General features: G+C 41.8%; 1 protein-coding gene across 1 annotated transcript; it reads right to left on the bottom strand.

The window, feature by feature from the left end:
• Nucleotides 1-6,982: 6,982 nt before the first annotated feature.
• Nucleotides 6,983-10,368, bottom strand: tmem256 (transmembrane protein 256). Its single transcript, XM_075451333.1, has 4 exons — nt 10,233-10,368; nt 9,625-9,662; nt 9,125-9,205; nt 6,983-7,785 (listed from the first exon to the last, which is right to left on the bottom strand). The coding sequence occupies exons 1-4, from the start codon at nt 10,312-10,314 to the stop codon at nt 7,642-7,644; spliced, it is 345 nt and encodes a 114-aa protein (XP_075307448.1). The 5' UTR covers nt 10,315-10,368; the 3' UTR covers nt 6,983-7,641.

Below are 10,368 nucleotides of genomic sequence, written 5' to 3'. Positions count from 1 at the left end.
CTGGTCCACCTGTCTCCCTTGGGAGGTGTCTGAAGGTTGTCATGACCAGATGCCCAAACACCCTCCTGGCTCCTTTAGATGCAAAGAAGCAGCAACTCCACCTCGCAGCCCCTCTCAAATGACTGAACTCCTCATCTTATCCTGAAAGGCGAGTCCTGACACCCTTTGGCTAAAGCTAATTTTAGCTGCTTGTGTTTTCCCAATCTTTCGTCCTAACTGATAAATCAACAGCTTTGTCGGTTCTTTCATCGTGACAGGCTGGTGCAGCATCATCATCGCTGCATCATCCCACTCTGCTCGACCACCATCCATGATCAAAGACCCCCAAGATACTAACTCCTCCACTTAAAGCAGCTACTCACTCCCAAACTAAAGTGCCATCACCCTCCGCCCCTTGATTGTGCTAAGAAATTCCACCCATAAAGGTTATGAGCAGAATTGCTGACACAGGGCAGCCCTAACAAAGTTCAACACCCGCAGATAACTAGTTTGACCTACTGCTGACATTGCTCACTGAGCTCTCGCTCCAGTTGTACAGGGACCAATGGCTCACACTAAAGGGCCCAATACCACATACTCTCAAAGCAACACCCAGAGGGACACCACAAGGAGCATATTTAAAGGCTTCTCCAATACCACAAAACGCATAAAGACTGGTAGAGCAAGCTATCATACACCCTCCCGTATCCTTATGAGGGTAAAGAGCTGTGCCAGTGTTCTATGACCAGGATGAAAACTGCATTGGTTCAACTATAGGCTGTACTATTCTCTCCAAAACACTGGCACAGACTTTTCCGGGAAAGAAAGTCAAATGAAATAAAGGAGAGTTTTCTTTCTTGTATACTGAAACTTCATTGTTTTCTTTTAAAACTCTGGGATCCGTGGCAGTTTTCCCCACAGTATGCGAGCCACTTGCCGTTTTAATATTTATGCACAGTCACCCTTGATTAACACTCCCAAGTTGCTCATTTCCTGCATGCAAAATTTCACTGGATTGATAACGCTGGGTGCATCCTATCAGACCTCTATCTGCCATCACACTGACTTTGAGTAGAGCTGACAATATACAGCCTCGCAGAGTTCATCAGCCTACGCTGTGGCATGAGTGGAACATTTATCAAGATAATGCTGCAGCACACAGCTAAATGAGCAAGTTGAGGGGGTGACACAAGCCTTCTGCCAAATGAGAGGTAAGAGACAATCTCAGCCTTCAGCAGACATAGTGAGACACTTCAAAAATAAGTGCAATGTCTCATAAACTTGCTCCTTTCAACTTTCACTCCCTTTCATTTTTCACAGGGAGGGAAGAACTGGAGAAACATTTCTAGCTCTCTTGACATTCCACCATATATCATCCCTGCCTAGACATGGTGCTACCTCTGAAATGTCCCTTTTTGCAAGTCGGATCAGCGAGAAATTGCAGGCATGCGATAGCAGAGTTTCGGGGGAAGCGATGGTGTGATGCCAGTCTCTGCCACCAAGTCGGCAGTGGTTGTTCAGCAGTGTTAGTGAAGGAAAAGTGATAAGAGAAGAAAGGTATGGAGGGAAAGGTAAAGAGGGGAAAAGTAGGATCGAGGAGCTTATGAATGGAGCTATCCTGAGCAATCCTTTTTTTTAAATTTAGCAGTCTAAAATTAAGATAAACAACATGTAACATTTCAAAAATATTTCCAAAATTCACTACGTCTCAAACTCAAACTTAAACCCTCTTTAAATTCAGGCCCTTACGCTCTTAAGACAACAACCCTGTTTTAAGAGGAATTTCGAAAAGATCAAAGTGCAAGACAATCACTGCAGATGTGGCGGTATAAATGGAAATGCTCAAACAAACTAGCTTTTCAAACAACTCCTCGTCACACTTGTAAATCTTCGCAGTGTCGTTAAAGACAGTTTATGTGACATCATTTACGCAACATAATCCCGGTTACCACCTCCGTCTATACCGTCTCCCAGCTGGCTAATAACAATTCGCAGACATTACATTACTCTGTGAGATGGCTGCTGCTGATAGTGGTTATGATGATAAGGTAACAATAGCAGCTCCCTCTGGTGTCATCCCTTTAGCTCCTCTGATGCATTGCGTTGCCTTTATGACTGTGCCGCAGACTGAGCTGAAATGATTGGGTATAAAGTCATGAAGAAGTGGCTGTATTGATGGGGCCTCAGTGTCCATTGAAGTGAGGGAATAATCTATCCGAGGGTATGATAGCGCTGACCATCATTTAAGTGGCTAGGAAAGGTCAGAGGGGCACCGGTATACGGTAGCACTTGGAAACGGCCATTACAGTCATTCCGCTTCACTGTATGAGCCACTGTTGCTTGATTGATGCCTCTAATAGAGGATTTGGTGCTGCTGTGGTATATATTATGGAGCATACGCTTCAATATACTGCCTTTGTGTATCTGTGAGAAGGAATTTGTGCGTCTCCTGGTCCGTGTAAATGAGAGGGAGGAAGTTCTGGATAACCGAGTCAGATGTCTGGGGTAAAACGTTTCATTCAGTTCTCCTGATGGGGGATCTGGGGTATGCGCGTCCATCTGCAGTCGGGCCACAATGGAAAAAAATGCCCCTCCAAAAATAAGTAAAGAAAACAACAAATAAAAGACATTTTTGCTTGAAATAAGCAAAACAAATCTGCCAATGGAACTAGTGAAAATCGGCTTGTCAAGATTTCTTGAAATAAGATGGGATATTTGGGACTTTTGAGATAGAAGTGATCTTGAAATTAGCTTAAAAACCTCTTCAAATGTAAAAAGAAGCTCGTTTCATATGATATGCGACTTTTTCATTTAACAAGATATTCCAGATGTATTGTCTTCAAACAAGTTCCTATATCTGGCTGAAATAGTACTTGTTAGGCAGTTGTGTTTTATATTAAGTGGAATGAGATATTTTGACTAGAAATGAGACAAATATACTTGGTAAGACTTTTCCAGTGCATCAGCGCCGAAAAGCCCTCCTTTACCTTGCTCTCTCAGGAATGAGGATGACACACAATCACTCTTCTCTCAATCCTTTTTTTTTAACCAAAACAGGCTCAGACTAAGAAATCAATGGAACACGGAGCCATTTCCCTCAACAGATGAAGCTGGTGTAATTAAGTCCATCAATAGGGTAAAAGAAGGAGGGAACATTTTTGACTAATAATAAATTCCTGAGTGGAGAAATAGGAGGAGAGGCGTGTTTGTGAAGTGCAGAGGAAGTCCTTGGAGCTATAATTAACAACGTTTGCCGTTAATATTGGTGCTTTTTTCCCATCTCTTATGCTCACAACAGCAGCTGAGGCAGATTCAAAACCAGATCGACTGTCTACCTCTGGGTTTTTCCTCTGCATACCATCCAGGCTTATGTTCTGTGGATTAAACAGCAAAATACAATGTCTGACAGTATTCTCCCTAAAGATCCATGCGTTATTGTTTTACAGTATGGGTTTAAAGTTGATTTACAGTTTTTTTTTTTTTTGACACATCACCCATTTAATAGGATGCCTTTAAGTCCCAGGGCTTATTTTATTGCAATGTGTTCTGCAAAGGTAAGGCAAATTAGTTTTCTGATGTATGAAAAAAATGTCTCTCCTTGCTGCTGCAGGTCTGTCTGAGGAACAGGGAGAACCTACAGAACACAATGTAGTGAAGCAAGAGTGAATAGGGGAGGTACACTTAGGATGCAGTCACACAAACTGCCACTGTTTTACCTTTCCACGGGGTTGTGCTGAGGTGTGGGTGTTTTTTTATTTGTGCTTTGGAACCTAAATGTTGAGAAAATATCCGACGATGCGTTTTTTATTTCTCTGACTTGCTGCTTCATTCTCATGATCTCAGTTTCCTGTGCTTCTTCATTCTCTCCCATGCAGGATGACTGCAGATAATTAGACAGTTCGGCAGCTTCTTGCTTTTTCCACTCCACATACTGTATAAAAGATGAATGTAATCACTCCCTGTCACAAGAGAAGCGAGCGCTCAAGCGCCATCAAGAGCAAATGCAATACTGCTTGTGTCAAAATATGTCTGGCTCGAATAGATTCCCACTTTACAAGCATCAACTTGTCTCAAGAATTACTAGCACGAGTCACTTTACTCGTTCCGATCAGTGTGCTGGTGGTCACGATCAACAGCATCATTCTTTTATTTAAATATGTTCTCTTCTAACTTCAAATGAGGAAGATGTGACCAACTAAATGCCAAACTTGGGGCAGTAGCAGGTCACTAAGCAATGGGCGATGTTATGGTGGCTTTGCCCACCTCTTCTTTACAGTCTAGGTTCCACACATTATGCAAAGGTGGCGCCAAAGTTCAGTTTTTTTCACCAACATAGCATCAATCTTCTTTTGCAACTTTCTTCTTTTACCAGAAAGCTACTGTGCAAATTTCTCCAAAATGTCCCACTTCCTTTTAAGAACAGGAGAACTTAATTGTATTCAAGCCGGGCCAGAGCCCACCAGATGTGAGCTCCACCTCCTCACCATGAAACTGCATTCCTCAGATGGCACGCTGGCACTGATTTAATCGTTTAAATTATCCGGCGTGTCACTGGGATCTCACAGGATTGAATGCAACATGCTGATTTACTTATATAGACCGATATTTTGTGTTTATAGTACATTTTTCTGAAGTGTTTTTTTCTTCACAATGTGAAGATATGAACTCGTTTTGAATTACCCCAAAAGCTGTGGTGCAGGAAATAAGGGCCTGGGCTCTCAGTTTCCATTTTTCGTACCTCCTTCGTGTGCATATTAAATTTTGCTTGCCAGAATAGAACCCTGTGATTCAGTTAAAGGATGCTAACATATAGATTTGTCACGGACAGCAACAGGACCCACATGTCATCTCCCAGATAACAAGACTGGTGTGAGAAAGTGGTCAGGATTTCTCACTCACATCTTGTCAGAGAATCACAAGTTTCCCTTAAAGTATTTCACAAGTAGCTTCAGATTTTACAATAGTGCTTCAAATATGCACCCGTCAGTGCAGAACAACCTTTTCCTTTCAGTCAAGTGTCTCCCATAAACTTCGGAGTTGTGTGCTGTATGTTTGGGCGTCAGAGCTTTTTGTCCTGCGTTACTGCTCGGTCCTGGAACAGCAGACTAGCTTTTAATTCTAATGAGGGGGTTTATGGGCCGTGATCAAGAACTCATTTGGAATGTGTTCACTCTGTTGCGCCTTCTCTACGGAGCAGATCCTCGGCTTATGTGATGACCCCAGCAAATTGACCTGCAGATTTATACAGCTATTTTCTAAAGGTCCCCATTCATGGGCCTACAGTCAGGAAGAATTAGTGTTTGAATGGATTTCATTTTCAATTTGAATGCTGAGTGGCTGGGACATGGCCCCGGCCAAAGGAAGGCCATTGGTAATGAACTCCTTTGTGCTCTGCCACTTAGGGGATCAAATGCTTGAGGCTGAGAAGACATTCAGCACTGCAAGAGACACGATTTCCTCCAGCTGCCATAAGTGACAAATCACATGGCTTCTGCCAGTACAGAGGATTCCTCTTCAATAGCTCTGGCATAAGTCAACAGTTATTAGATTTCTTTCTGTATTACATCATGACATTCTGATTTCACATAGATTGGTGCATTGATTCAGATACACGCAAGCACAGCAGACAATCAGGTATCCTGAGAAAGACAATGCTAACATACTCATCACACTCATCGCAGTACAAGTCTGATTTACTGCAGTCACAATAAAGGACAGACACGCACGATAGAGGTAGGCTTGTTTGGCTTCTGATCCGCTATTCAAAGAAATCCAACAGGTTGCATTATTAAATAAATAAAAGTACTGTCCTCCATTGTTTTACCCATGATCATCGGCTGCAGCATTGTGTCGTGCTTTTACAGCCATGCTCTTATTGTAGCTAACTTTTTCACATTTCCACAATACAGTGGGATTTATTACATAAGCCAAGCAAAAGTCGACCCCACCCTAACACTAAAATGTTTTAATAAGCCTATTATGATGCGTTGGCCTCAGACCAGCATCGAGTTACAGCTAGCTAACTCTTCTTACACACGTCAGAATTGATGGAACTTGAGCTGTCTGTAAAGCTGTCAGAGTATCAATGAGGACGAGAAAAAGTGGATTCATTTTTGGAAGCGTGAAGCTGAAACGAAGCCCCTCCGCAGAACTGGCAGCAAAGAGGCAGATCTGTGCACGGTGCATTGAAGTTAACAGTTTAGTACTGCTGTGCAATGGGACTGAATGATCAACATGGAAGTTTGAGGGCTGCACACCTACAATGAAAAAAAAAAAAAAAGTTTCTGCAGTAGCCACAGTCCACGGATGCCTGGTTGACCGATTTTCTGCCTCATTTCTCACCTAGTAGTTTTTAAAGGCTCTTGGCAGAGACACCTGGAATTGAACAGATTTTAAAGGACACACCAACTGAGTCTCTGCCTTCCCCACTGGTGTGCTTACACTGCACAGTTACCTCAGCTAAATCCTCAATAGAACATAGCCGCCGCCATGGTAACAATGTTGGGTTACTCTTTCCAGAGCAGAAAGGTGACCAAAATATCAATATCTGCATTTGTGTTGTCACATCGAAGCAGCGTCCTCTGGTTAAAACAAGCCGTTTGACCCATTTGTGCAGTTCATTTGAACTGATCTGAAATCTGTCAGGCGGGGTGTTGTGCAAACATTTCGGCATCTGAGAGCACATAGCGCTGCTCATTTTCATGCAATACTGAAACCTAATATGATTCACTTGGCGATTGTTTTAATCATTCATGCTTCGTCGGGTGCTTAATAACCCATTTGTCTGGGATGTGACGAGCTCAGAAAGTAGATTTATTATTGCTTTACTCAGACTTCAAACAGGAAAGTGAATGACTGAATGGCATTGCTCAAATGGACTAATGAAGCCATTAATGTTAATCTTTTTTCATGTCTGGCTTTAAAACCCAATTTCCACCACTGGCATCTGCATGCAGAGGAAACACACTGCAGATGTTGAAATAACAGCCTGATTATACACTACTGAGAAGCGATGGAATTGTCTGTTGTTTTATTTCGTGTCCCGATCAGGGTTTCCAACAAGCAGTAACATTTATACATATATGTTCAAACAATAGAAAACTGGAGCACGGTATTTCCTGCTGACATAGCACTGGTCCTTCGGTTGTTTTTTTTTTCTTTTGAGAAAAAATAAAATAAAAATGTATAGGAAATTTAATACAAATGCAAAAGCCTGTTTTTCCAGAATTTATCTTGATCTAAATAACAGAAGCATGATTATTTCAGGACACATGTTGTATAATATACAAAAACAACAGTATCGGTAATATCGTTTATCCAATTTATGATTTCTTCCTTAGGCGTAAAACTGACATACAGCCTATAATAATTCCTCAACAACCTGTTGAGGTAAGAAAATTCATTTTCTTGTCCAGTTTAACTTAAAGATCAAAGGGCACCAGTCACAAAACAGACAGCAGTGGCAGAAAAGTGATAATCCTGTTGTGACCTTATCCCCCGCTGACATCCACCTCCCAAAGGCAGGCTGCAGTCGGATGGGTGACATTATAACTCAGCACTACCCTTCAACAAACTCCTACAAGCTCTACAGTTCATCCATTAAAAGTCTGACAGTTTGGTGTCACATGGTGGCCCTGTGGAGAAGATGTGAGCTGTCACAGTTCAGAGAATCAAAGCCAGCCAGCCGGCAATCATAGATACACCACCCATGGGAGCCACTTTGCTGAGGCTAGGGTCCCCTGTCAGAGCCTGGTGGTACAGAGAGCCGCAGAACATGCCCATGCCAGCGATCAGGAGGGCTCCGGCCTGAAAAGAAGAAACCGTTTTTAAACAAAGAATTCGTAATCAGTAAGGTCATCAACAAAGTTAAGTCGTCAAGCTGTCATGGTACCCCTTGCCAACCGAATGTGCTCAGTGGATGCTTACAAGTGGAAACCGCGGCGACTTGCATGTTCCTTAAATCTTGACCTAAAAATGCAGACTCTATGGATGTACAGTGTAAATACGAAGTAAATCATTTTGATCTATAGTCTATTGTTAGTTTTATCAATTACATAAAAGAAACAAAGCAGTCGCCTGCCCACCTGATACAATTTGGAGTTCTAGATGAGGTTCTACCTCAAACGGATCGACCAACTGATTCATTCTACTAAAGACGGCAATACTCACTTCTGAAGCCGAGGGTGTGCGCACAGGACAATTTCTACATTATACTTTAACATCTAATCAGTCATGTTTTAAAGAAGATTGTAGATTGTAAAATGGCTTAAAAAAAAAAAAATAATAATAAAATAGCAGGTCACTGTTTTGTTCAAGAGAAAATTAAACACCCGAACCTTTCAGCAGCGAAGGCTGAAAGGTTGGTTTTTTTGGTCTTTAAGGGGAGCTGAAGTACCCCATCAATGGCACATCTCACCAGTTACCTAGGTTTCTTTTATTAGGATTTCAAACTGCAAGGATTTTCATGTGGTTGAATTGTCCAAAACGAAACAGGATTCTGAAAGGTTCAACCTCTGTCACCTTTTTCAGTGTATTCAAGTTTTCAATCATAACCACAGGACTAAAACGAAGTGTACCAAAAGCGAGGCAGTTTAACCATTAGACTTGATTTCTATTCCATTTATCACGGTTTCTGCTACCTATAATAACGCATATACCGCCTCTGTGTGCAGGCGTTGCTGCAGTCGAAATGAAGCACAGTAAACATCAGGGTTGGGTTTGCTCACATCCAATTCTTCTTCCCTCCTACAAAAACATCATTAGACGTGTGCAGTGTTTTGACATGGTGGCTGAAACTAAAACACACACACACAAAAAAGAAGAATCAGGTGGTAGCTCATTCTTCAAAAGAAAGAGAATATTTTATATCTTGAGAAACACAGAGAGCAGTTTTATAGCGTTTCGTCCAAAATCCCAGCACATGATTTATAAGATCCTGCTGGGACAGGGTACCAATTGTTCTTGGGTTATCCATTTATCTTTTCTAAAATGAGCCTTTGCATTGCTGGGGTACAGCTTGGATGTACTTTTAAACAGTTTCCATGACCATTCATAAAGTGCTGTTCGCTGCAGGGTCAAGGTTACAGCAGAATCACACTAGTTCCACTCAAAGGGATTCCTCAGTATCCTCCGGTTTCATACTCACCACAACAGGTTTGCCAGAGTGGGCAGCACCCAGCAGGGCCAGGCTGTGGTAGAAATGGTACTTGTTGGCAGTTTCATAAAGCTGGTGAGACAGGCACACAGGGACAGAACTTTCAGAAGAATTCTGCCCTCTAAAAAAACATTATCACTTCAAACATTTTCCGAAAAGACTGAAAAGGAGCTACAACTATGAGGTGTAAAAGAATTTTAAGAGGATACTTAATGAGCCACTAGAGTATATTGGGAAAAGTTCGGCATCTATTTCTACATTTATATTCAGTCCAAGTCCTGTAATGAACAAGGGTAAGGCTCAGATCAGATTGGAAAAGAATCTCAATTTTGAAATTTGAAGTCTATGTCACAAAACATATTGCAACCTTAACAAAAATCGAGCATTAGACTAAAACCAGTCTCAAAACTACACAAGTGAAATGAATATCTCTGGCAAGCAGCTTTATCAGGACACAGCAGCAGGGGAGGCAGATAATAACAGCAACGTACCACTCTCTGGTAGTCATCGGGGTCTTTGTTTTTGAAGCCTGGAAAAGGATGTGAAGGTCAGAAAAACTCACATTACACTGCATGTGAAATTAAATGCTACTTTCATGTTTGAAATATTAGTTTCAGGTTTAATGTTCAGGACACACAGAACAGACAAGTCGATACTTTTAGATATTAACATTTATCTTTTTTTTTGTTTGTTTTATACAAGAGGCGATATTTAATTCCACTGCATCTTTAATGTTAATTTCATTCATCGAAAGTTGAAACAAAACAAAAAGGAACAATTCCACTGCATCTGGTGTAAACCCAGCACCTCCACGTTTCCCCACTGACCAACTGCATTCAGAAAGTCCACCATGTCAAACTGTGGAGGCGGGTCACCTTGATTATGAAATTGTTTCGTTTACTAAAACAACGTGCAGCTAAGTGGACCGTTTGCAAGCCGAATTAAATATCAACCAAATAAACATCAGCAGGTCGCATGCACTCTACCACTGCAGTGACGCAACAGTGTCTTAAGGAAGCAAACCATAAATTGGCATATTGACTGTTTTCTCTTTGTATTTTTAAACACAATGCAGAATAAGCTAATGTTTGTATCCTACCATGAGCCCCGTACGCTCCAGCTCCCACCGCCGAGGCTCCTGACAGAGCTGCTAACCTTCGTACCACAACAGCCGCGGTCATGTTTTGTAACTTCGTGTGTGCCTAGTGATAGTGAAAGAGAATGATGGCGGTGCC

This window comes from Odontesthes bonariensis, chromosome 19, assembly GCF_027942865.1.
Source record: "Odontesthes bonariensis isolate fOdoBon6 chromosome 19, fOdoBon6.hap1, whole genome shotgun sequence".
Classification (NCBI taxonomy): domain Eukaryota; kingdom Metazoa; phylum Chordata; class Actinopteri; order Atheriniformes; family Atherinopsidae; genus Odontesthes; species Odontesthes bonariensis.
The sequence above is the reverse complement of the archived record's forward strand: the minus strand, read 5'-3'. Positions and strand labels throughout refer to the sequence as shown.